Source organism: Neovison vison, chromosome 2 (genome assembly GCF_020171115.1).
Source record: "Neovison vison isolate M4711 chromosome 2, ASM_NN_V1, whole genome shotgun sequence".
In the NCBI taxonomy this organism is placed as follows: domain Eukaryota; kingdom Metazoa; phylum Chordata; class Mammalia; order Carnivora; family Mustelidae; genus Neogale; species Neogale vison.
Genome location: NC_058092.1, coordinates 165107458 through 165134240, shown reverse-complemented (window position 1 = coordinate 165134240; position 26783 = coordinate 165107458). Strand labels below are relative to the sequence as shown.

The 26783-nt window shown below is 40.5% G+C and overlaps 2 protein-coding genes across 4 annotated transcripts in view; one reads left to right on the top strand and one right to left on the bottom strand.

Annotated features, from left to right (window-relative positions):
* Positions 1-2466, bottom strand: part of RNLS (renalase, FAD dependent amine oxidase) — a 279276-nt gene extending 276810 nt beyond the window's left edge. For both annotated transcript variants that reach the window (XM_044239494.1, XM_044239493.1), the window contains exons 1-2: positions 2304-2466; positions 747-852 (exon numbers count right to left, since the gene is read on the bottom strand). In XM_044239494.1, the coding sequence (XP_044095429.1) occupies positions 747-852; positions 2304-2421 (224 nt within the window). In that variant the 5' untranslated portion in view covers positions 2422-2466. The remainder of the gene's footprint in view (positions 1-746; positions 853-2303) is intronic.
* Positions 2467-9158: 6692 nt separating this feature from the next.
* LIPJ (lipase family member J) lies at positions 9159-26337 on the top strand. 2 transcript variants are annotated; one of them, XM_044236556.1, is made up of 10 exons: positions 9159-9167; positions 9777-9888; positions 11091-11099; positions 13040-13238; positions 14391-14500; positions 16191-16327; positions 17102-17248; positions 20881-20952; positions 24891-24962; positions 26104-26337. In XM_044236556.1, exons 1-10 carry the CDS (start codon positions 9159-9161, stop codon positions 26335-26337), a joined length of 1101 nt encoding a protein of 366 aa, XP_044092491.1. The 2 variants fall into 2 exon arrangements, with proteins under 2 accessions (XP_044092491.1, XP_044092492.1); XM_044236557.1 differs by lacking the exon at positions 17102-17248.
* Positions 26338-26783: the final 446 nt, after the last annotated feature.

Here is a 26783-nt window from a genome sequence, read left to right as displayed (position 1 = left end):
AACTAGAAATCTTCATAAGATTGACTCAGTGCAGGGGCGCCTGGGTTAAGGCCTCTGCCTTCGGCTCAGGTCATGATCCCAGGCTCCTATTGGGCTCTCTGCTTGGCGGGGAGTCTGCTTCCCTCTCTCTCTTTCTCTCTCTCTGCCTGCCTCTCTGCCTACTTGTGATCTTTCTGTCAAATAAATAAATAAAATATTTTTTAAAAAATTGACTCAGTGCATGTTTTACGTTAAGAAAACAATTCAAGGGGCACCTGGCTGGCTCAGTCAATAGAGCAGGGGACTCTTGGTCTTGGGGTGGCGAGTTCAAGTCCCACGTGGGGCACAGAGTTTCCTTAAAAAATCAGTAAACCATCATCCAGGTGAAGAACAGAAACGTTTTGCGAATCTATAAATCTTGCTGACATTAGCTGAAGGCTTATTTTCTTGTATATCTCAAAATTACAGACAGTGAACATAGAAAGGTATGCAGTTCCCCCAGGACTAGCTGTCCTCTTTGCCAACACAGTACAGTAACTCATATTTAAATTGAGCTCTGGATGTAGCGTCTCTTCCAGTATCCAGGACCACCCTTGGGAGGAAGGGACTCTGGCTTTCCCACTTAACTCAGGCTAATGCCATCAACGACGTTATTGTAGTATCTTCACTATATCACAGGGGGCAAGGTGTCGCTCTGTTAATAATGGATGATTTCTATCTTTTTACATCCTATGGGCATGAAGATTGATTCCTGCCAACTAACTCACCTTTGGTGTTGCTGGGCATAGTGAGGCGTGCAGGTGATGTACTGGGCACCCAAGTCAACCGTGCTCTGTGGATTATAAGGGCTCCTGGCTGTCATCATTCTTCCCCCTTGGATTCATTCACAAGAAACATCTTAGTGCATCAGAATGACCCTTCTGCAATGAATGCCTCAATTATGCACCCCCGGGGGGGGGGGCAAAGAGATTAGGGCTGTATTAGAAGAGGAATTTGTTATGCTTTTCTGTTTTAGTTTTGGGCTTTGTCCTCTACCATCCTTGGGACAACTTGGTCACTGCGAGGTATTTTTCTTTTAAATTTTTTTTTTTAAGATTTTATTTATTTATCAGAGAGAGGGGGAGAGAGCGAGCACAGGCAGACAGAATGGCAGGCAGAGGCAGAGGGAGAAGCAGGCTCCCCGCTGAGCAAGGAGCCTGATGTGGGACCCGACCCCAGGACGCTGGGATCATGACCCGAGCTGAAGGCAGCTGCTCAACCAACTGAGCCACCCAGGTGTCCCACTGCGAGGTATTTTTAAAGAGGACACAGCGGTGTTCAGCGCTGTGCCTGGCCCCTGGATTCACACATTTAAACAACAGGAATGGGTGCGTGGAGAACATCCAACGAAAAAACGCATGACATGTCAGAATAATCACTGGGAGCAAGTTTTCACTCCCGGAAACGGGTTTCGTGAGAAAAAAAGGGAGTCTGTCAACTAGATCTTGGTAGTCCTGGTCCAAGGGCACTTTGGGATCCTCGACAGGTGCAGATCGCCTGGAAGGCACGGCCAGGCCGAGATGAAAACCAAAACAACAACAACAACAAAAACAAAAACACCCGCGCACTGGCCAAGGGGGTAGGCCCAAGCTGTGCAAACTGCCAGAGCTCCTGGGCTGTCCTCGGGGTGGCACACCTCTAGCTCCTCCTCCCTAACCCCGCGCGGGACTCCTCCTGCTCTTGGTCCCCGGACCTGTGCTCCTCCCGCCGTGGCTCCTCCCGCTTTTCCCGGACCCCGACCAAGGTTCCCTCTCCCTGCTCCCCCGCCCCGCCACGCTCACTTCTCCAGCCCTGGGCTCCTCCTGCACCTCCGGACCCTAGACCCAGACCGAGGCTCCCTCTCTCCCTATCCACCCTCTCCTCCTACCCTAGGCTCCTTCCTCCTCCCTCACCCGCGCGGGGCTCCATCCGCCTCCCGCCCCAAACCCCAATTCCTCATCCCGGGTGTCCTCCCTCCTCACGCTCCTGACCCCGCGCGGGGATCCTCCTACTCCCCCAGTGGCCCCCTTCCTCCTACCCGGGACTCCTCCCGCGCCTCCCTCCCCGCCCCGCGGGGCTCCTCCCGCGCCTCCCTCCCCGCCCGGCGCGGGGGTCACCGCCTACTCCGCCCCCCTCGGGCCTCTCCGGGGAGCTGGAGGCTCCGGTCACGTGACCGGGCGTGCACTGCGCACGCTGCCGCCGGGAGGTGGCGGCCGCGGTGACCGGATCGTCCCACAGACCTCCCGGGGTAGGCCGCCAGCAGGCGCCGGCTTCCTTTCCCCGGTTTCGACCAACCCACGACCCACCTGAGTCCCCAGCCTCCTCCCACACCGTGAGGTGCACTGGAGGGGGCGCTTCCTTCCTGAGCAGCGCTGCGCACAGGCTTCCCGTCAGCCCGGCGCCCACTATGAGCACCCGCGCCATGGATCGGGGTCTCGGGGCAAGGCCGCACCCGGCTGTCGGATTCCGCGCTCCAGGCCCGCCCCGCCCCGCCCCGCCCGCGCGCAGTGCAGCCCGCCGGCCTCCAGGGGGCAGACGGGAGGCGAGCGGGCCGCGGGGCGGGGCGGGCCACGCCCGCGTGCTCCCGAGCCTCGCGGAGGGGGCAGGGATGCACGATGGAGCGCGACAGCGCCGCCCCAGGCCGGAGCCGCAGCGGGAGTGACCGCGCAGTCCCGCAGTGCGGAGGGAGGGACCCGGAAAGCCGCTGCTCACCTCCTCCGGAAGCACGTGTGAATGCAGGTGCTGTCCTTTTCAGGTTGGCCCAGGGCTCTGTGGCTGCCCTGTAACCCTGAGCCTCAGTTTCTCCATCTGTCAAAGGGGGACCGTAACGTCTGTGTGTCAGATTGGTGACCGTTCACCAGAAAACTTGAGCTCACTTGGCTCTTCGGTACATATTTTAGAACACATTCCACGTGCTCTGAGGTATATAAAGATGAGCAAGTCAAGGACACATGACCGGTTCGTTTCTCTTCAGTATTGTCCTGGACATTCTCAGTGAAACAAAAAAAGCAATGAGGACTATGAACTGTTAAAAAATAAAGAATTCAATTACCCTAGATTGTGGATAAATTATTACCTGCAAAACTAGAGAAACTGGATAGCAATGAGAAGTGCTAGGAAAGTTGACAGTGGTAGCCAGGTAATGAAAACATTTAAAAATTAAAAAGTTTTACTTTATACCCCCTTATGAAGAAATTAATCAAATTGGTGGTGGACCAATAGTACATATATCTGATAAAAGAAAAGAAAATATAGATGAAATATAGAATTACAGCCTGTAAAAAGACAAGAATAAAAGATAGAGCTGAACAGAAAAACATTAAATACATAGTTATTTACAACTTGTGTGTTGCAAAATGCACAGAACAAAATATAAATAGCAAACCGGAGTAGAGTTTGATAATTTATCAAAAATCCTAAAACTCGCGTTAGAGAGGAGAAAGGAATTTGGGTAAGTTGGAAGGGGAGGTGAACCATGAGAGACTATGGACTCTGAAAAACAATCTGAGGGGTTTGAAGTGGCGGGATGGGGGGGGGAGGTTGGGGTACCAGGTGGTGGGTATTATAGAGGGCACGGCTTGCATGGAGCACTGGGTGTGGTGAAAAAATAATGAATAATGTTTTTCTGAAAATAAATAAATTGGAAAAAAAAATCCTAAAACTCTGTTCTTTGAATGAAACATACCAGGTCTAGACATTTATCTGGGGGAAATAATATATAGTTCTACATTAAAATTTACATAAAAATGTGTTTACCTCAATGTTATTAGAAACATTGACGTCTAGGGGCACCTGGGTGGCTCAGTTGGTTAAGCAACTGCCTTCGACTCAGGTCATGATTCCAGAGTCTGGGAATCGAGTCCTGCATCAGGCTCCCTGCTCAGCAGGGAGTCTGTTTCTCCCGATGACCTCTCTCCTTGCATTCTCTCTCTCAAATAAATAAATAAAATCTTGAAAAAAAAAACATTGACGTCTATAACCAATGAACCTACTAAGAAAATATGGCTTTAAATATTTAAGGATGTACAGAAAATTACTCATTCTATAATGTTGAAAAACTGGCTACAAAACTAGTAAAATCCCAGAGTTTTACAAACATACACAGAGACAAGTATGACCGCAGTATTAGAGAAATTCGAGAAGAAACAGATGTATCTACATTTTTCTATTAATTTCAAGGTTTTATAAAAGTCATATGAATCTATTAATTTATTTGTTATAAACAAAATAAAGCTGATATTCTAGACAGAAGAAGTTAATCCCTGCTTTAAAGAGATCTCACAACCATATGCTAAAGATCTCAGAACTGTCTGGAAAGGAGATTTGAGGTAATCTAGTTCAACCGCGCTCTGCCACCAGCATTTTGCATAATGTAAATATAGATACTAAGTTAAAGTGAATTTGCCCAAATTTATGTAGTATTTCAAGGATGAGACCAGGGCAGGTCCTCCTGGATTGTTTTGAGTCTATTCTCAAACAGCGCCTGCTTCCTCGTTTCTTGTACAATCAGGCCTAAGACCTCATGGTCATCTTCAATAGTTTCTCTCTTTTTTTTTTTTTTTCAATTTATGTATTTTCAGAAAAACAGTATTCATTATTTTTTCACCACACCCAATGCTCCATGCAAGCCGTGCCCTCTATAATACCCACCACCTGGTACCCCAACCTCCCACCACCCCCCCCCCCGCCACTTCAAACCCCTCAGAATAGTTTCTCTTTTGTCACTCTTATTAACTATTGGTCCTCTGGTCTTTTTGACCTTTTCTCCTCTGTCTCTTATAGTCAATCCCATGCAATTCTACACCAGAAAACTCAAGCTTTACTTTTTTTCTTTTTCTTTCTTTCTCTCTTTCTTTCTTTCTTCTTCTTTTTTTTTTGTATTTTTGTTTTTGTTTTGTTTTACTCCGGGCTCAGTTTCACGACCCTGAGATTGTGTCCTGAGCTGAAATCAAGAGTGGGGCGCTTAACAGACGGAGCTGCAGAGGTGCCCCAAGCAGTCATTAATTCTTAACTGGATTATTATAATGACTTTTTTATTATTATAACGACTATTATTTCATTATTATTATAATGACTTTCTCCCCTTTCCTAATCTATGTTTCCCACTGAGCTTCTGGGTCGGTCACTACCATTCTCAGAAAACGTGCAGTAGCACTCAGTTTCATACAGAACCAAGTTCAAGTGCTTGGCATAAAAACTGTTCAGTGATATTTCCCCACCCTATCTTTGTATCTTAACCTTGGTCATCTTTGTATGTCCTGTGCTATAGCTAAATGGAATTATTTTATGTTCCCCAATAGATTTTCCACATATCTGTGAAAGCGGTAAGCCTTTGTTTATGTAGTTCTTGAGTACAGAGCATACTTTGTTTGACTTGTATTTCTAGTATTGTTCATTAGCATGAATTCTTCACTCTTTTCCTTTTCTGGTGTGATCACTAATATGTTCTTTAAAAAGTATGTAGAATTGGAGATGGTTATGAGCACTGAATGGAGGTGGCTATCATGGCTTGTGATTTCTCATTAGTCTTTAAGGACTAGTATAACCACCCACCTTACCCCCATCCCCAATCTCCAGAACGGGTTCCATCAGCCCAGAGCTATAACTGTAGGGCTGTAGGTCCACGGTTGGCTACTGGTACTAGTGCATCTTTCTGGGACATTTGAGAATGACTAGACAACTAAAGAAAGTAGGATTGCAAAATAGCTAGGACAGGCTTCTGTATTTACTCTTCCTAGCCACCTTGACCTTTTCTCTTCTTTCCTGTTCCTATCTTTGCAAGGCTGGCTCTTTCTGTTCATTTAAGTCCCGCTTAGAAGTCACCTAAAGGAAGACTTCTCTAACTATTTGACTTAAAAGAACCACCCTGTGACTCTATTCCCCCAACCCGTTTCATTTTCTTCATGTTACCTAACCACTTTTAGAAGTTATCTAGCTTTCTTGCCTACTTATTTGTTGTTTACTTAATAGAATTTAAGAGGACAGAAACATTGTCATAGTCAATACGGTATCCCTGGCAACTAGAATCAAAGTCAGAATTCTCAGACACAGAGCTCAGTAACTCTTTGCCTAGAAGGTATGCAAGCCGTTCAAGAATTATGCTTAAACTAAGATAGGCCAAATGGTAATTCAGTGGGTCAGTTTCAGTATTGAAAATATTTTCTCAGAGAGTGCTTTTTTATGGTATAATATGACTGTAATAATATAAAAATATCATGCCACTCAGCAAAGGTTGTTTGCTTGTGTGAGGCACAGCTCTGTCTGTTCTCACTAACCATGTTATTGATAACTTCGATAATCATTAATGGCAAATCAGTTTTTGATGGCATAAAATCAAGGTGAATAGCCTCATAGGGTTACTTTAAGAGAAGGAATTTAAGAATTTCAGTAGAAGTCACTGAAACAAATTTATCAACAACAAAAAAAAAATGGAGGAGGTTATTTGAAGTCTTACCTTTGTATCTAGAAAACAATTTTACAGAACCAAGGAAAGAGAGCTTAGAATTTTACTGGGCTTAGGTGCCTGGGTGCCTCAGATGGTTAAATGTTTTCTTGATCTTAGCTCAGGTCTTGAACTCAGGGCTGTGAGTTCAAGCCCCGTGTGCAGCCTACTTAAGAAAAAAAATTGTACTTGGCCTTAAGTTCATTCTGAGTTAACAGTATAATAGAGCTGTTAAGACAAAAAGCTAAATATAAACCTAAGCTATGATAAATGGATTAGAGTGTGCAGAACAAGGAAGGCGATAGTCCCATACTATTTACACTGCTCAGAACACATTTAGAATACCAGGTTCAGTGCTGGACCCCAGATTTTAAAAGGGTCGTTGATAAATGGGGCCATTCAAGGAAAAATGTCCAGGATGATAAGTGGACTTGAAATTATCTTGCTTGAATAGGTAAGAGGGATAAAGATTCCTAGGTTGCTAGCCTGAAGAAAACGTCATGAAAACATGAGAAACATCTTCAAACATGTAAAAGATCTTAAGAAAGAAAAATAATTGGATACATCAGTATACTAAAATCAGTTGATGAAAATTATAAGAAACTAGATTCTGGCTTAGAGATATTTAAGGAATAATATAGATATTTATTATCTGTATTATATGTTAAATATCTATGTTATTTATTGAGAATATAGATATTCTCAAAGAAGAAATTTAAGGAATAATTTTAAGTAGGTGCATCTAAAAATGGAACACATTTTCTCATGAAGTAGCTCTCCAACGGGGAACACCTTCGGAATGTGGATAGGCACAATGGGGGGATATTGCCAAAGAAACTGAAGTACTGGATAGGACAGTGGTCCTTAGACAGCGGTCCTCAAACAGGATACGTATAAGTAAATGAAGATTTTCTAAATGGTAGACAGAATTTTAAGGAAGTCAATTTCCACCTTCTGAACTGCTGAAAGTACTTTTCACTAATACGTCTAGAAAAGCCTTTGTGGTCAAGCAGATTTGCCTTTCCTACCTTCCCTTTCACAGTTGCTCTTTACCAGCTTTGTAAGAAATCTCAAGATTTACCACCACCATGAAACACTAGAGTTTTCTGAATTCAACTATATATTTACCTGAACAGTTTTATAGTTTCACATGATTTCTCGTTACTTATTATCATCCTTTTCATTTCAGCTTGAGGAAGTCCCTTTAATGTGTACTGTAAGGCCCAATTAGTACCGGGGATAAAGTCCTTCAGCTTTTACTTGTCTGAAAAACTATCTGCCCTTCCAATTTGAAAGACAGCTTTGTTGGGTTGTTGAATGTTCATGGTTGGCAGGTTGTTTTTTTTTTTTTTTCCTTCCCTCCTTTCTTCCCTTCCTTCTGCACTTTGAATATATATTCAATATATATTGAATAGGGGGCCTGGGTGGCTCAGTGGGTTAAAGCATCTGCCTTTGGCTCAGGTCATGATCCCAGGGTCCCGGGATCAAGCCCCACATCAGGCCCTCTGCTCAGGGGGTAGCCTTCTTCCCCCTCTCTCTCTCTGCCTTGCCTCTCTGCCTACTTCTGATCTCTGTCAAATAAATAAAGTAAAATCCTAAATATATATATATATAAAATATATATTTTTGCATATATGTATATTTTGCAATCTATATTTTGCAAAGTCTCTGCTAAAAAAATTTGCTGATAGTCTTATGGGGGTTCCATTATAGATAACAAGTTATTTTTCTTACTGTTTTAAGATTCTCGCCATCCCCCTTCCTCCCCAAAACTCAACAACTGTTAAACATACTTTATTTTTTTTTAATTAATTAATTTATTTTTTTCCAATTTATTTATTTTCAGAAAAACAGTATTCATTATTTTTTTCACCACACCCAGTGCTCCATGCAAGCCGTGCCCTCTATAATACCCACCACCTGGTACCCCAACCTCCCACCCCCCCCCCCGCCACTTCAAACCCCTCAGACTGTTTTTCAGAGTCCATAGTCTCTCATGGTTCACCTCCCCTTCCAATTTACCCAAATTCCCTACGAGTGTTAGTCTAGGGACGCCTAGGTGGCTCCATCAGTTAAGTGTCTGCCTTTGGGTCTGGTCATGATCCCAGAGTCCTGCATCTGGCTCCCCATTCTGTGGGATGTCTGCCTCTCCCTCTGAGCCTCCCCCTTCTTGTACTCTCTCTGACTCTGTTTCTCACACATACACACACACTCTCTCTCTCAAATAAATCAATCAATTCTTTAAAGGAAATAAACAAGTATTAGTCTGGTAAGAATATCATTACATCATTAATTCAGGTATCAATTAACTTGCAGTATATGATAAAGTTTTTGGAGTTGGGCTAAACATTTCTATAATGGAGACCTCAAAGAGGGTTTTATGCTGCAAAAGAAGACAGCTGGAAAAGGACTGATGTGGGAATGAAGCCAGAATGAATCGAACTCTTGACTGCCAACTATACATTGTGTGTCCTTAGACAAGTTACTTAATTTTTCCGGGCTTTGGTTTTCTGACCTGAAAACAGTAATATTCCTTAACTCACAGAATTATTTAAACAGTCAAATGGTATCACTTGCTGCAATTTTAGTAGTATTAACATCTCCTTTTATATGCAGATCCCAAATGTCCTATCTTTTCAGAGTGACCTCTCTCATTTTAATTCTGGGGACTATGCAAGGTGCCTTTCTATATCGAAGAGCTCAGAACCCTGAAGTGAACATGAACATTGTAAGTTGCTAGGAAATAAATGCTAAGCTGCTGAAATAACACAGGGGATGCTACTCTTTAATTGGGGAGGAAGGGCTTTTATTTTAATAGAGCTGCAGTCAAATAAATATCCCTGTATTCATATATTTTGATATGGGTCAATGAATAGTCCCCATTTACCGTTCTGTAGCTCACAGTTTCCCCTTTACCCTTACTTTGTCCGTGGGTGAAAATATATATACCAGCATTTAAATACCTTTGTGGAAGACTTATAAATTCTTTTTTGTATACATGCACCATACATGCAATTCCAGATATAAGCTTAGCTATAATCATAGACACGCAAACATTTGTGGATAAACATATATTTTAAAATTGTATATGGCTGAGCAGGTAAAAGTTTGAGTGATTAGTAGTTAGGCAAAAAGTAATGTATAAGAATGATGTTTATAGATGTTCTAAAATATCTATTACTGAATGAATCAATGAACTAGTGGAAAAAAAAATAGTCCTGAGGTTGAGAGACTGACTATACAAGGTCCATTATTACATTAACAGCTTAAGTTATTATCAGGTTCCATTAACCTACCAGAAATTGTATCCTAAAAGCCTTCCTTTTTCTTTATCTAGAGCCAAATTATTTCTTATTGGGGCTACCCAGATGAAATGTATGATATTGTAACTGAAGATGGTTACATCCTTGGCCTTTATAGAATTCCTTATGGGAAGACAAACAGTGGCAGTTCAGGTAATATTCAATTCAGAACAACTTGGTGACTGTCTGGGCCCTCAGTGAGTGTCAGACAAGGAAAAGACTTAAAGATGAAGTGCACAATTGACTTCTCACCCCTGTCTCTACACGCCCCCAGATGAGAGCCTGATTCTCCCCTGGCTTCTTGTTCACAGGATGGTTTTAGAGTGTGATGGAAACTAAGCTGTTCCAAATGTTCTTTGTGGGTCCCTTTACTCATTTCTGTTGGTTCTTTCCAATCTCTTTTTCATGAAGGGTTAGAAATGGTAACATGGTAACATTAGTTTGGAAAATGGCTGGTAAAAATGTCCTTCCTGTCTCCTCTAATAATAGCAAAGAGATGAGTTTGATCCTGGTTCTTTATCCCAACAATAGGTACATCACTATCCACAAGTGTGGTGAAAAAGATAAAGCACTCGAATTTGTTGCTAGGGTTATAATCCTATATCTGTCACTTACTAGAAGAATATGCAATAGATTACTTTTGCTTATTCATCTAATTGTTCAAACAAAAGCCAACTTTTTTTTTTAGTTTTCTCTTTAGATATTTCTCCTTGAAAAGGATGTTTCTCATATTATAAAATGCCCTCTCGAGTTTTAAGCAGTAAAATATATTTCAGGAAAGATACTAATTTGAAACAACCTCAATCAATGTAATTTTGGATTCTTATAAAGGTCAGAACTACCAGACAGAAAATGTTAACATAGATTTAACATAATTATAGTAATCATTTTTCAGGGTCTGACCTAATTTTGTGAATACTGTAATAAAATATTGAAAGGTAATTTCAAAATACAGTAAGTGCTTTTGAGTTGTCTAGAAGCAGTGCCAGAGACAGGGAGTCAGGAGCATGTGATTTATTGCTGGTCTACCATCAGGAGAAGGTCATGTGGAAATCCACGAGGATAAGGAAAGGAGCTAGAAAGGGTGTGTCTCAGCTAAGTCCCGCTGGGAGTCTGATCTCAGGGGAGCTTATGGATCCAGGAACTGCATTGTGGAAGCTGTCCTGCCTTGAAGTTAAGGAGTTAGCCTTTTGCATTGCCACAGCAGTTAGTTATTGCCTAAGGCTACTTTTATTGGTGTAATCTCCTAGGTAAGGCAACTGCCAGTTGCCCTGGGGGATAGAGGGGCAATAGTGAGCACTTAAAAAGCAACACCCACAACATCTGGGAGCTCCACCTACTTTGGAAAGGAAGTCTGGGTGAGCACCAAAATAACAGAGAGTGCACCTCTTACATTACACAGATCCTTTTGTTTTTTCACATTAAGCTTATTTCATCCAGGTACAGGTTTTCCAGGGTATGGGTAGGTCAGAATTTCTGGGGAAACTTATAAGAGGAAGCTGAGTGGAACAAAGTGTGACATCTGCCATTGCCACTGATCCTAATGCCATGGCTGTCACTTGTGAATTCCCACCTGTACTACCCACTGTAGATTCCCCTCCCTCTCAGCTGTGTCCCCTGATATGGCAAGCCAGGCCCTTATCCTGAAGGGTTACTGTGCCTGTAACAGGTCACAGTTGCAGTATTTGTACATTGTATAGGAAAAGCAAGGCAACGGAGTAACAAAAGATGTCCCACTGAATCTTGTGAACACCAAGTATGTTTTTCCATCCTCATTCTGTATCAGAAGTCCTACCTCGTCATGATGATCAAGGCCAATGACTCCTGCCAATATAGTTTTTCCTTTCTTTGCCACTGCTGCCCTCTAGTCTTCTATCATGAGGAGTCCAAAGTCATAGCCTCCCAGCAGTCATGGCTTTATTATTAGGATTTTTACTGTGTGAACTAGTGGACATGTCTTCTGTCTGGGGACCAGGGCCTCTGGATCTATAAGAGCCTTAAATTGTGAGGACAGAAAGTATAAACTCCCAAGTGAGTTACTGGATGATAGTGAGTAAGACCATTCTTAATCCTACCCCTTTTTTCTTAGACTCTGTGTTCTACCGATTAGAGGAAGCAGCAATATATTCAGTCATTTGTTTAAGGTATTGAATGAGTCCTTAAGGACAGGACCCACAGTTACAGGATGTCATCTCCCAGCTGGCATCTCTACTGGTGCTGATTTCATTGCTTGGTTGGGCTGGCAGCCTCTTGATGGTGGTTACGCTCTCAGACCAGTGGCCTTCCAAGGCCATAATACTGAGGAATGCACCTTCTTTGACCTGCAGTGATTCCCTTTATTTGAGGTATGTCATGAGGGGTTCCATATTTGTAGATCAGACACTCCATGAACTCTTGGATAATAGTGCTGGCTGCTTTGGTCCTATATGGAAAGAAAGGCAAATCATAGCCAAAATATATATCAATGCCAGTCATAGTGGGTTGTTAACCTTTCCAGAAGAGAAAAGGTCTGATGCCCCCAACTAGTCTCCAAGTGGCTGGTTTGGTCCCCTTGAGGGGATGGTACCCTGTGAGATCTCTGTTGCAGGCAGGTCAGACATACTTTCCTAGCAGTAGCCTTGGTAAGGCACCCACGCTGGGGGACCCAAGTTATCTACATCTCTCTCATCATGGCTACTTCTTTCATGAGCCCACTGCACAGCACTGGGGTGGCTAAGACCAGTGTCTGGCTGACATCTACTGTAATATGTTATTTAAAATGTATATGATGGAAGCGTGAGTGGCTCAGTTAAATGTCCGACTCTTGTATTTGGCTCAGGTCATGATCTCAGTGTGGTGAGCTCAAGGTCTATGTTGGGCTCTGTGCTCAATGTGGAGTCTACTTGAGCTTCTCTTTCTCCCTCCCCCTCTGCCCCTCCCCCTGCTCGCTCTCTCTCTCTCTCTCTCTCTAAAATAAAAATAAAATAAAATGTATATGAGTGCTCACATGACTATTAGCTATGTGAATGTTCTAATCTTTAAAGTTTATATATTTAAGTGAGACATGACCTAATCGTATACTTGGTCATTTGAAAAAAAATTCTTTGTAAACTTTGCTAAGTGTGCAACTTTGTAAACTTTGCTAAACAATGACAATGGGATTAAACATGAAAAATTTAGCATATTTATACAATATAAAATTTAAAAATATATTTTCAAAACTTCAAACTGTCATGTGTTAAAAGATTTAATTTCAGATAAGATATTTATACAGATACTACAACATTTAAGAAGAAATTCTCTGCATCTTTTTTTCTAGCTCAGAGGCTTGTTGTCTACTTGCAACATGGTTTGTTTACATCTGCCAGCAGCTGGATCTCCAATCTGCCCAACAACAGCCTGGGCTTCATTCTGGCAGATGCTGGTTACGACGTGTGGATGGGGAACAGCAGGGGGACCACCTGGTCCAGGAAACACAAGTACCTCAAGACAAATTCCAAAGAATTCTGGGCCTTCAGGTACAAATAACATCAAGTAATGTTTCATTTTATTTTATAAGTGTGTCAAATATTTTGTCTTGTGTTTGAATGAAATAAAGTAGAACAGAAGTGTCTTTTCTCTATCAGGTCTTATAACAGACCATCACAATTTATGTCAATTTTTGCTTGAAAATGAAAGAATGCTTGCCTGACCTTAAGTGTGTTTCTCGTTTGTCAGTAGTAACCTTTATTGGCTAATCCCACCCTTCCTATTGTTTTGCTCCTTAACCTATATATTTACTTTATCCCCCTGTATGTAAAATAAACAGCCTCTTTATAAGACTATCTTGGGGCTACTTTATTCCCTGACTTTGTGTTCTCATGGAAGTCTTTATTAAGTAGATATATTACACCATATAAATTCTTTTTTTTTTAAAGATTTTATTTATTTATTTGACACAGAGAAATCACAAGTAGATGGAGAGGTAGGCAGAGAGAGAGAGAGGGAAGCAGGCTCCCTGCTGAGCAGAGAGCCCGATGCGGGACTCGATCCCAAGACCCCGAGATCACGACCTGAACCGAAGGCAGTGGCTTAACCCACTGAGCCACCCAGGTGCCCCTATAAATTCTTTTTTAAGAAAGATTTATTTATTTGAGAGAGAGCTGGAGAGAAAGTGCATGCACATGCATGAGTGGGGGGAGGAGCAGAGGAGAAGGAGAGAGAAGCTCAAACAGACTCCACATTGAGTGCAGAGCCAGACACAGGGCTCAACCTCACCACCCTGAGACCACGACCTGAGCTGAAATCAAGAGTCAGATGCTCAACCCACCCAAGGGCCCCATAAATTCTTTTTTTTAACATCTTTTTTTTTTTTAGGGTTTGATATATTTATTTGACAGACAAAGATCACAAGTAGGCAGAGAAGCAGGCAGAGAGAGAGGGGGAAGCAGGCTCCCTGCTGAGAAGAGAGCCTCATGTGGGACTTGATCCCAGGACTCTGGGACCATGACCTGAGCTGAAGGCAGAGGATTTAACCCACTGAGCTACCCAGGTATCCCACCCCATAACTTCTTGATAATACCCAAAGAGAATTGAAAATTGTTTGCCTTCACTTACCTGTTCATTATCTTCAAGGATTAGCATCACATTCCAGAAGCAAGGGGATTTCAACTTTGCTTTTTCTTTTGTAGTTTTGACGAGATGGCAAAATACGACCTCCCAGCCTCCATCGACTTCATCGTGAAACACACGGGACAAGAGGAAATATTTTATGTAGGCCATTCCCAGGGTACCACTATTGGTATGGCCAGAAGGATTGTGGCTCGTAGTATGCAATGTCTTTTGTAGGGTTTGCAGACACACTTCCTAAGGACGTGGGCAAGCTCCCAGAGCTACAAGTGACACAAAACAGAGCACCGGGAAGAAGACCACAGCCGGGCCCTGGACAATTACCCCCTTCCTCCTCCTACCTTGTCTACTCCAGTCACAAAGAATTCATTGTAATAATAGGTTGTCTTTGTTCCCAAGCGTTCAGAAGTTGGATATCCATCTTGGGATCAAAGTGAGATCATAACTACCCCTTGTTCCACAAATAGAAATTTCATACTTATAATTGTCATTTAAGTGTGGCAAAGGACCTCATGAGGAAGGGATGTGAGAAGGCCATGAATGCTTACGCATTTAGGACAGATTAAACGTTAGACATGCATGAAGATGAACCTAAGCCTTCATATGTTTAAAGAGACTAAAAAAGAACTTCTTTCAGCTCACAGCAACAATGCTCCCATCTAATGTGTAATAGTTTCACTTTCAGAAAATAATTCTCTAAAACCCAACATAATTCTCTTACATGATGTGTAAGTATTACTCCCTTCTTACTCCCACTCTTTCTACTGGGGAAGTTACAAAGCCTACTTGAAAATAGCAACCAGTATTCACTGAGTCTTTTCTAGGCTGAAAAATGATCATTTTCTTATAGGAATAAGCCACATCCTGCTTTAAAAGAGTATGTTGAGAACAGTCTAATCCAATTTCCACAGATATTTTCTCTGACATTTATTAGTCATGTATGTGAGTTGTACTCTGGATTTTCCAGCTGTAACAGTTATCTGGAACCAGGAATCTTGGAAAATTATTAAATAAGAAAGAAGTGGCTATGTGCTAGAATTTACTGACTTCTAATATGTTATATGATTCTCTGGTTGTGTGCCTTCTTAGAACTCAGAAAACAGAAAAGTTATAAAAATAAAAAAGATGTGCAAGAATATATCTTGATAAGATGTCATAAAAGGGAAAACTATTTGTCATATTAATGACTCTAACAATAAAATATAAACTAGTATCGCCTGGGTGGCTCAGTGGGTTGGGCCGCTGCCTTCGGCTCGGGTCATGATCTCAGGGTCCTGGGATCGAGTCCCGCGTCGGGCTCTCTGCTCGGCAGGGAGCCTGCTTCCCTCTCTCTCTCTCTCTCTGCCTGCCTCTCTGCCTACTTGTGATTTCTGTCAAATAAATAAATAAAATCTTTAAAAAATATATATATATAAACTAGTATCTTCTGCACAAGGATGTTTTAAAATATATTAAAAGTAAATATAAAAACAATTTGACATGTATTGGATCTGTCACCTAAAGTGTAAGATTCAAATATCCAAAACGCTCACTAACCTATTTTCAGTATTGCCAGTTATAGAAATCTTCAATATTGTTTCTGATTTCTCAACTATCATGTTACAAGACTCTTTTATTGTTGATTTATCATTGTTTATGGTTTAGACATTGTTTTTAATATTAATCATCAGTCTGATGTTTGATTGATATGTATGTTTCATACTGGGTGATTGAGAAATGTTTGATAAGGGAATTGAGAAATGAATAAGTCAATTAAGTGGTCATAACATATTGTAACATATTACTCTCACTTGCCATGATATCATTTCTTACATGCTAGTAATGGTGTAAGAATAGTTAATTTCTGTCTTGTTTTCTTTCAGCTTTCATAACATTTTCCACAATACCACAGATAGCTGAAAGAATCAAAATATTTTTTGCCTTAGCTCCAGTTTTTTCTATCAAATACTCAAAGAGCCCTTTAATTAAATTGGCATACAAATGGAGGTCAGTGTTAAAGGTATTTATTCTTTCCTTTACATAGCTGATAAATCAAAATGACAATGATTCTGTTTTTTCAAAATAAAAGGTCTTGACTATGTTTGCATGAACTTAATTTTTTGGTTTCAGCGACACTGGATTCTTTCTTTTGTATTTACAAAGGAATAAGATTTTATTTATAATAACTTTGGACATCTCATTTTGAAGGAAAATCCAGTAGTCGGCTTATCTCTATCTCCTGCTTCCAAGTTTTGCCCTTAATTTGAATGTATTTCTTTTAGGGTGCCTGGGTGGCTCAGTGGGTTAAAGCTTCTGCCTTCAGCTCAGGTCTCAGGATCCTGGGATGGAGCCTCACATTGGGCTCTCTGCTCAGCAGAGAGCCTGCTTCCCTTCCTCTCTCTTTGCCTGCCTCTCTGCCTACTTGTGATCTCTGTCTGTCAAATGAATAAATAAAATCTTTTAAAAATAAATAAATGTATTTCTTTTAAAGGTTTTATTTAATTATTTATTTGAAAGAAAGAGAGAGCGAGAACACAAGGGCAAGGGTGGCAGGGTAGGGCAGAGAGAGGGACAATCAGACTGCTCTGAGCATGAACCCAACATGGGACTCCATCTCATGACCCTGAGCCAAAATCAAGAGTCACCCACTAAACCGACTGAGTCACCCAGGCACCTCTCTCATTTAAATATTTTGAACTAATGTGAGACAGTGCATTTCATTATAAATATAATGAGCTCATTGCACCATTTATTTTGGTCTTCCAAATATGAATAAAGTAAATTTGTCTTACAGGCTTTTTTTGGCAACAAAGACTTCCTACCTAATACCTCATTCAAAAGATTTGTTGGTTCCAAGCTGTGTCCACTGAAGATTATTGGTAAGATTTGCCGTGATATCTTGTTTATGATATATGGATATGACCAGGAGAACTTAAATATGGTGAGAACAAATTGAATTTGAAATGTACTTTGTCCATTTTTAGAAAGCAGCTCTTAGTACTTAATGCCTTGCATGTCATTGTATGATTTATCCACATGTACTGATAGATTCTTAGCCTTCCTGGTTTGGGGACTACACCAACATTCTGAAACTAATCAGCGTGAGCATGCTGGGATTAGTTTGCATTCCGATTTGTCTTGCTTTCTGTAGAGAACAGAGAGCAGGTGCTGTGCTGGGTCTTTTAATTGGCCTTTACTATTGGGTGTTAGTTTCCTGAAGATTCTTGTATTTAAGTTCTCTCCTATCACTTATTTTTTTTAAATATTTTATTTATTTATTTGACAGAGAGATCACAAGTAGGCAGAGAGGCAAGCAGAGAGAAAGAGAGAGGAGGAAGCAGGGTCCCTGCTGAGCAGTGAGCCCGATGAGGGACTCGATCCCAGGACCCTGAGATCATGACCTGAGCTGAAGACAGAGGCTTAACCTACTGAACCACCCAGGCACCCCATCTTCTATCTCTTATTTTTTTAACAACTCCTGCTCTTATATCTTGGTTCCTAACACTCCTTTGCTTTCTTATTGACCCTTTTGTAATTGGCATTTGTGCCTGCTAATAACCTTACTGGCTTTGGGCATTCATCAAAATTCCTGGAGTGGGACACTGTTTAGGGGCTCAAGCTACTATTCCCAAAGCCATACAGTTTGATTGTGTATAGATGCTATTACAGATGTACGCATTCATTCTAAGACTTTTTAAGCACATTAAATTAAAAAACCGGCTTTAGCAGAGGCAGTTGTGGCATTCAGACTACTGGTTGGTTCCTGCACCTGTACCATTTAATAATTTCCCAGCAAGAATCAATTTATTCATTCAAAGAAAGAGAAGTTGTCAAGATGTCCATTCTTACCAAGTCTGTGGATTCAAGGCAACCCCAACCAAAACCCCTGCAAGCTCATTTTAGGATATTGACAAATGACTTCTAACGTTTATGGAGGGAAGCAAAACCTGGAGTAACCAACACAGAATTGAAGGGAAAGAGCAAAGTTGGAGGACTGGTACTGTTGAACATTAAGACTTAGTCTTCAACTACAGTAATCTAGACAGTGTGTGATTAATGAAAGAAACAAGATCAGTGTAGCAGAATAGAGAGTGCACACACAGAGTCTCAAGAATACCATCAACAGATCTTTGACAAAGGAGAAAGGCAGTGCACTAGAAAAACCATAGTCTCTTCAACAAATGGTGTTGGGACAACTGGATGTCTACATACAAAAAAATGAAATAACCTTCACAAAGTTAACTCAGATTTGGATCATAGATCTAAATGTGAAATGTAAGACTCTCAAACTCCTAGAAGATCAAACAGGGAAAAACCTATATGATCTTGGATGTGGCAAGGACCACCAGGTTGTACTTTTTGTTTGTTATAATTGATGAACCTACATAGACACATCATAAGTACCCCAAATCCATAGTTTACAGTGTGGTTCACTCTGGTGTTCTACATTGTGTGAGTTCTAACAAATGTATAATGACATAGACCTACCATTACAGTATCATGTAAGATATTTTCACTGCCCTACAAATCCTCTGTAATTTGTCTACTCATCCCTCCCCTCTTAAATCCTGGAAAGCACTGATACCACTGATTTTTTCACTGCCTGCTACAGTTTTGCCTTTTCCAGAATGTCATGTAGTTGGAATCATAGTTTGTAGCCCTCTCAGATTGCCTTCGTCCATTTAGTAGCATACATTCAAGGTTCCTCCGTGTCTTTTCCTGGCTTGGTATCTCATTTATTTTTAGTGCTGAAAAAATATTTTATTGTCGGGATGTATCACTGTGTATCTATCCACCTACTAAATGACATTATCGTTCAAGTTTTGACAATTATGAATAAAGATGCTATCAAGATCAATGTGCAGATTTTGCATGAACACGAGTCTTTACCCCCTTTGGATAAATACCAAGGAGTGCAATTGCTGGATCATGTGACAAGGATACCTTTTGTTTTATCAGAGACCACTAAACTGTTTTTTTCCAAAGGGGTTGTACTATTGTGCATTCCCACCAGCAGTGAAGGAGAGTTCCTGTGACTTTTTCCTCACCAGCACTTGGCACTGTGTAGTGGTATTTCATTGTTCTTTTAAATTGCATTTCCCTGATGGTGTATGATGCAGAGCATCTTTTCATAGTCATTTGCTATCTGTATATCTATTCGGTGAGCTGTCTGTTAAGGTCTTTGGCCCATTTTTAAATCAGGTTATTTTCTCATTGTTGAGTTTGAAGAGTTCTTTGTACATTTTGGGTAACACCTTCATAGATATGTCTTTTGCAAATATTTTCTTCCAGTCTGTGGCCTGTCTTCTAATTCTCTTTGTCTTTTGCAAAGTGAGCGTTTTTGACTTGGAAGAAGTTCAGCTTGTCAGTTATTTCTTTCATAGGTTGTGCCTGTGGTGTTTTATCTACAAAGCCATCACTAGACCCAAAGTCAACTAGATTTTCTCTACTAGGTCATCTTCTAGGAGTTTCATAGTTTTGAGTTTGACATTTAGATCTGTGTTCTATTTTGAGTTAACTCTTGTGAAGGGTGTGAGGTCTGTGCCTCAATTCTTTTTCTTTTTCTTTTCCATGTCGTCTAGTTGTTCCAGGACCATTTGTTGAAGACACTATTGTTTCTTGATTGTATTACCTTTTCTCTTTTTCAAAGATCTGTTGACTAAATAGGGGTCTATTTTGGGGCCCTCTTTCCATTCTATTGATGTTTGTCTATTCTTCCACCAGTACCCCACTTCTTGATTACTGTAGATTGATAGTACATCTTGAAGTTGTGTACGTCCATCCTCCAACTTTGTTCCTCCCTTACAATACTGTATTGGCTATCCTGGGTCTTCCGCTTCTCCATCTGAAAAACAGTTTGTTGATATCCTTAAGAGAACTTGCTGAGATTTTGATAGGACTACATTGACATTGTAAGTCTTGCTCACTGACTAAGGTTTCCAGGGACATTGTAGTTAATTCAAACCTTGATGATAGGTTGACATGAAAGCTGCTGCATTTCTGATTGTTTCACTGGGAGTTGTGTAGCATTTCAGGAGCCTGGTTCCTCATGGAAAGGGTTTATTTTTAAATCTCCTAATTGCCTTTGGCAGGCTGTGGGCTGATGTTTGTTTGTTTGTTTGTTTGTTTTCCTCAACTAGCTTAGTTCTCACAATTAAACTTCAGATTCCCTGGGATTGGCAAATAACTTCAAGAAAAAACTGGCTTTAGTACTTTGCTTTTTTGAGGGTTTTTTAATTTTCCTTTTCCATTTCTCCTGGTAATTTCTATCTTTTCAGTCATTTGTGCTCTCCAAAGGGTCTGTGTGTAAGTCCTAAGAGTTTAGATTGTTTTCAGTATGGGATGACAGACTACATAACTCGGAAATCCAATAATAGCTTCTATATTAATGTAAAATTACATATTTAGTAAGTACATTTATGTACCTAATTAAAATATAATTTTATATTTTATTTATATTATTTGCTTAAAATTACTTTAAATTTTATTGAAATTATTTAGTGTAGTAAATATTAAAAGTTACGCTTTCTCTGGGTGGCCCAAGTATAAAAAAATAATTTTTTAACCCCTCAGAGTCGTGTGGATGTGTATTTGTCACATAACCCAGCAGGGACATCTGTTCAAAATATGCTACACTGGAGTCAGGTATAACTTTTCAAGTGCTTTTTAGTACAATTTTATTTATACTACTCGTGGTTTATCCCGTCATTCTGATAATCATGCCATTGTCATAGGATGATAAATTTAGAAGGATAAAATGTAACTATTACATATTTATGTAATTCTTCATGGTTTCTAATATGTTAATATCATAATCTATTAGATCTTCTAATCCTAAGCAATAATCAGAGCAATATACCTATTTTCTGTTTTACAAATGAGAAAAAGTTAATTTGGAATCATAGACCAGGAATCATTAAGGCCATGTTTATCATTTGACTTGCCCAAAGATTCAGAGCTATTCCTTCAAAAACACCTAAGACTGGGCGCCTGGGTGGCTCAGTGGATTGAGCCGCTGCCTTCGGCTCGGGTCATGATCTCAGGGTCCTGGGATCGAGTCCCGCATCGGGCTCTCTGCTCGGCAGGGAGCCTGCTTCCTCCTCTCTCTCTCTCTCTCTGCCTGCCTCTCTGCCTACTTGTGATCTCTCTCTGTCAAATAAATAAATAAAATCTTTAAAAAAAAAACACCTAAGACTAATAATAATAATAACAAAAATAATAAAATTTTAAAAACCTAAGACTAAAACACAGGTATCCCAATGCCTAGTTTCTCACTAGACTTCATTCTCTCATATGTTCAATTGTGAACTTCATAAGGCCCTTGAACAAGTTTTATTCACTTCTATATGTGCAAGGCCAAGAGTTCTGGGCAAACAATAGATACTCAAGAATATATGTTGCATGAATATTAATGAAGAAAAAAATCCAGTGTGAATATCATCTTAAAGTTGAGAGCCAGGATAAAATCTTAGAAGGAGCAATATACTTGAGATCAAAATATCAGGCACTGAATCTTTTCTCTGAAACTTACTGCTAGTGAGACACTCAGCAAGCTCACTTACTCCTTATGAAGTCAGTTTCCTTAATTTTAAAAATGGAGTTAATAATAATGCTCTGACTTAACTAACAAAAATATTATGACAGTTCAACAGGGTGATGATCAAGAGTGTTGTTTAAATTAATGAACACTAATGAACTCAAGTATCATTGAGATATTGGGAAGGACTTTCTCATTTAACATGTCTAAATCTACTAAGTGATTGTTTTGAGGTAAATTATTAAAAATCTTTAACTTATATTTAGATTTAGTTCATTCCTGGTGATAAATAGACCAGGAAAGTCTAAGCAACCTTTGCATCTATTCATCTATTGAAACAATATTTATTGAGTACCTACTATGTGCCCTGTACTGTTCTATGCTCGGGGTACACATCAATGAACAAAGTAAATATTCCTGTCCTCCTTAAGCTGACATTCTAGCAGTTAGATATACAGACAGTAAACATTAAGCATAGCAAATAAGTAAATTATTAAAACTTTAGAAGGAAATAGAAACTATGGAAAAATAAAGGGGAAAAGGCAAGATAAAGAGATTAGACACAGTGGGTAGTGGGTTGTGTTTTTGAACAGAGAGGTTAGGCCAACCTCAATGAGATGGTGACATTCGAGAAAAGATTTAGAGAAGCCAAGAAAGTTAGCAATGTGAACAACCTGGAGGAAGAACATTCCAGACAGAAAGAATGACCAAAGCAAAGCCCTTTACTTAGGAGCATTTCTGAGAGGCATGGCTAAAAGGTCCCTGTGGCTGATGTCAGCAATTAAGAGAGAAAGACGTAGGGAAAAGGGGACAGAAATGTACTAGAGTCAGAAAGGAACAAGTCCATTGGGAGGACTTTGGCTTTCTAGCTAAGTGAGCAGCCACTGCAGGTTTTTGAGCAGGGAGCAGACATGATATGACTTACATTTTTAAAGGAATGCTTAGGGGACACCTCAAAGGCTCAGTCAACAGAGCATATGATGCTTGATCTCGGGTTCAAGCACCAGGTTAGGGTTAGAGTTTACATGGGGGAAAAAAAAAAGAATGCTTTGGGTGCCATGTTGGGTAGATTGAAGTGGAAACAATGAGAAATTTTGGAGACCACCACAATCCAGATTGATGATGGCCTGCACAGATGTGTTTCCAGGAAGGGTGCCAAAGAGGGTTGTGTATTGTAAACATGCAGCCAAAGACATTTAATACGGATTCCATGAAAGGAGAGAGGGAAAAGTCTTGGATGATTCCAGACTTTCTGGCCTAAGCAAGGAAAATATGCAATTACCATTAAAGGAGATAGGGACATTTGGTGGCAGTGCATGTTTGAGGGACAGAGAAGATGTTCACATTTGGAGATGTTAAGTGTGAGGCATCCCAGTGTTTAACTTGAATAAGCAGTATAGGAGTCTAGTATTTAGAAGAGACTTACAGAAGAGGATAAACATTTTAAGTATGGACACCATTGAAAACCAAAACTGGATGAGAACACACACACAGCGAATACAGATGGGGAGAAGAGGAGCACGGGTAGAAGGCTGAGACATGGAAGGATTCAAAGGTCAGGCAGTGGCGGTTGGATGGATACAGCAAAGAAACTGAAAAGGAGCTGGGAGTGAAAAATAAGGATCAAGAAATGGCGGTATTAGACAAACCATAAGAGACTCTTCATGTCACAAAACAAACTGAGCATGGCTGGGGGAGTGGGGTAGGGAGAGGGTGGTGGGGTTACGGACATTGGGGAGGGTATGTGATATGGTGAGTGCTGTGAAGTGTGTAAACCTAGCGATTCACAGACCTGTACCCCTGAGGCTAATAATACGTTATATGTTTATAAAAAATTTTTTTAAATTATTAAAAAAAAAAAAGAAATGATGGTATTCCAGAAGCTAAGTGGAGAAAAGCTCTAGGATAGAAATGAACAGCTGGGTCCAATGGCATCATGGGTAATGTGAGGAAATTCCTCAGAATCGATAAGTTTTACAAATGCTAAGATCATGAATAACCTCAGCTAGTTTTGTGGAAGGAAAGAACTGCAGGGTAAGAAGTGTCGTTGGGGGAAAATCGGGTTGTCCAGAGAGCAGGAAGGCAAAGGAACCCATTAGAGATGGATTTTAAGATATACGCTAACAATGGAAGTCCAGATGGCAGAGAGAGTTTTAGAAGTTGGGAGGAGTTGGGAGAAGATAAAATGGTGGGTGCATGGAGACCTGACAGGGTTAGAGTCCCAGAGAAGATCTGGAAGCTGAGAGTCTGAAACTTCCTGCAATGAAAACATTATCAGGGGGAGAAAAGGATATGATCAGATTAGACCTAAGAGGCTCACAGTAGGTGGTGGTGGTGAGGCTACAGTTATGAAAGGTGAAGCAAGGGGTGGCTTCTGGAACATGCTCTTGAGAGCTGTTGTTTGAAGCAAGGATGTTTAGGGACGTGTTATTTCAGTGCTAGTGCACCTAGCACTAGACACTTTATTTTCTTTTAAGATTTTTTAAAAAGATATATTTATATTTATGTATATTTTAAAGAGATATTTATTTTGGAGAGTGTGAGCACAGGGAGGGGCGGAGGAAGAGGGAGAGGGAGAATCTTCAAGCAGACTCCCTACTGTGTGCAGAGCCCAATGCGGGGTTCATCCCACAACCCTGAGAACATGACCTGAGCTGAAGCCAAGAGTTAGACGCTTAACAGACTGAGCCATGTAGGTGCCCATAGACACTCACTTTTGTCCTCTGTGGATGGAGCTGAGGCTTTCCGGGGAGGGCTGATAAACACACAGGCTCCCATTAACAAGGTAAAAGCCCTTGGGGGAACGTGCATTTATATGAAACTGATAGAATCATGTTCCGTAGATGCCCCTGCCCCTCACCACCTCCCCCATTCCATTTCTTGCCCTTTTCAAAGGAAGGGAGAAGCGAAGACGTGTCCCTGTGCATATATATTCCAACAGGTCCCATACAGAGGGACAGTATATGAAATTCACACCTCACTTTACCAGCTGCACTGTAGGAAACAGATGAGCATAATCTTACTTTAAATTTTTTTTTTCTTTCAGGTTTTTCATTCTAGTCACTTGAGAGCTTTTGATTGGGGCAGTCCTGCTCTGAACTTGGTTCATTTTAATCAGGTACATAATTATGCATAAGCTAAAAACTATCTCCTGGGTCAGTTCAGAGGAGGTGGCTACAGGAAGGGCTCGTGTAAAGCCCGAGAGGATAGTAACAGTGAGAAGGACCAGCAGGCAAAGGCTGCCATGATTTGGCTCCGTAGTCTCACATCCAATGGGGGCTTTTCCAGATTTTTTATGTATTTTAACAACAAATACCTCAGGTAAGCCTGGAGAAGTTTGACAGGCTGTAGAGTAATTCATCCTCCCTCAGGAGAAAAAATATTGTGTGTATAATACGCATAGCTCCGTGGTTAGTTAAATAAGAAATAAAAGGCATAATATGGTTCTTGACCCTAAAAGCTCTTGATTGTATTTGGGAAGATAAGACAAACCTGTAATTATGAGGAAAAGACAAAAAGTTAATGAGAAGATGGTAATATTGTATGAAGAAGATGACAGAAATCTTGAGATATTAGAACCCAAATCTGCCATCTTCAAAATTATTCTTTCCCATTATCCTCTTCTGCCTTAGCTAAACTTCATGCCTGGTGTGGTTTGCTTGTGTAAAACTCCGAAGTAAACTGGAAAGATTAAAGTCAATAAAATCAGACTTGCTCCCCCTCCAATATTTACCACTTATTGATAAATATATTGACAGCTATTCAGCTACAGAAATTTTTAAAAAAATATTTTATTTATTTATTAGAGAGAGACACACAGTGAGAGAGGGAACATAAGCAGGGGGAGTGGAAGAGAGAGAAGCAGGCTTCCCACCGAGCTGGGAGCCTGATGCGGGGCTCCATCCCAGGACCCCAGGATCATGACCTGAGCCGAAGGCAGATGCCCAACAACTAAGCCACCCAGGCGCCCCAGCTACAGAAAATTTTGATTAAAATACTTTCATGCCTTATAAATAAAACTGAAATTCCTTCTGAGGCATGTTTGAACACCCTGAATTAGAACAAATGGTCTAGTTTTGATTTGTATCTGATCTATTTCTAAGTAAAAATCATAATAACGATTCTTTCAATATTCCTTGCTTCCATCATAGTAATTATTTTAGATTCAACGTACTTTAAAATTGTATTAATTAATCATTTAAAGAATAGTAAAGAACACCTTCTATGTATCATTTTCTGCAAAAACCTTCTACATTTAGTCCACTTCTCCATATTACGACGTGAGGAACATGAACGTATCGACAGCGACTTGGAACGGGGGCAATGACTTGTTGGCCGATCCTCAAGATGTGAAAAATCTACTTTCTGAAATTACAAACCCTATTTACCATAAAACTATTTCTTGCTACAATCATATAGACTTTTTGTTCGGTTTAGATGTATATCAGCAAGTTTACCATGAAATCATTGACATTATCCAAGGCAGTCTATAAAGAACTATAGTAGTCTGTGTTGAAAGATCCATTTCATTTCTCTTAAAAGCCAATCATTATTTTCTTGCTATGTATGTTTTTCCTGTTATTTAAATAAAATCTGGAATTTTTCCCTGTTTTTCTTCACTGCCCCAGGCCTTCCATTCATTAAATCAGTGACATTTGTCATATGAGGGGAAATGGCAGATTCCAACATGGCCCGAAGCAGTCTGTTGTGTTTTAAGTAACTAAAAGCATAATTTTAAAGGGATTATTTTTTTGAGAAAGGTGCTTTCTTTTCTTCAAAGATGAGCATATATGATATAAAAAGAGTTTGGGAGAATGCTTGCGGATATGAAAGCTAATTTTTCTCTACGCTGAATGAAGAGTAGAAACACTTTTGAGCTATGTAAAGGAGTTCGGGGGAGAAAAAAATGGAAGAAAGAGCCTGGATACCAGTGTGATAG

Excerpts from the sequence above, each read along its gene's own strand:
- LIPJ (XM_044236556.1), top strand. Across the intron at positions 17,249-20,880 it reads ACCAGGAGAACTTAAATATG|AGTCGTGTGGATGTGTATTT; the intron begins GTGAGAACAAAT and ends TTAACCCCTCAG. Across the intron at positions 24,963-26,103 it reads ACTTGGTTCATTTTAATCAG|TCCACTTCTCCATATTACGA; the intron begins GTACATAATTAT and ends TTCTACATTTAG.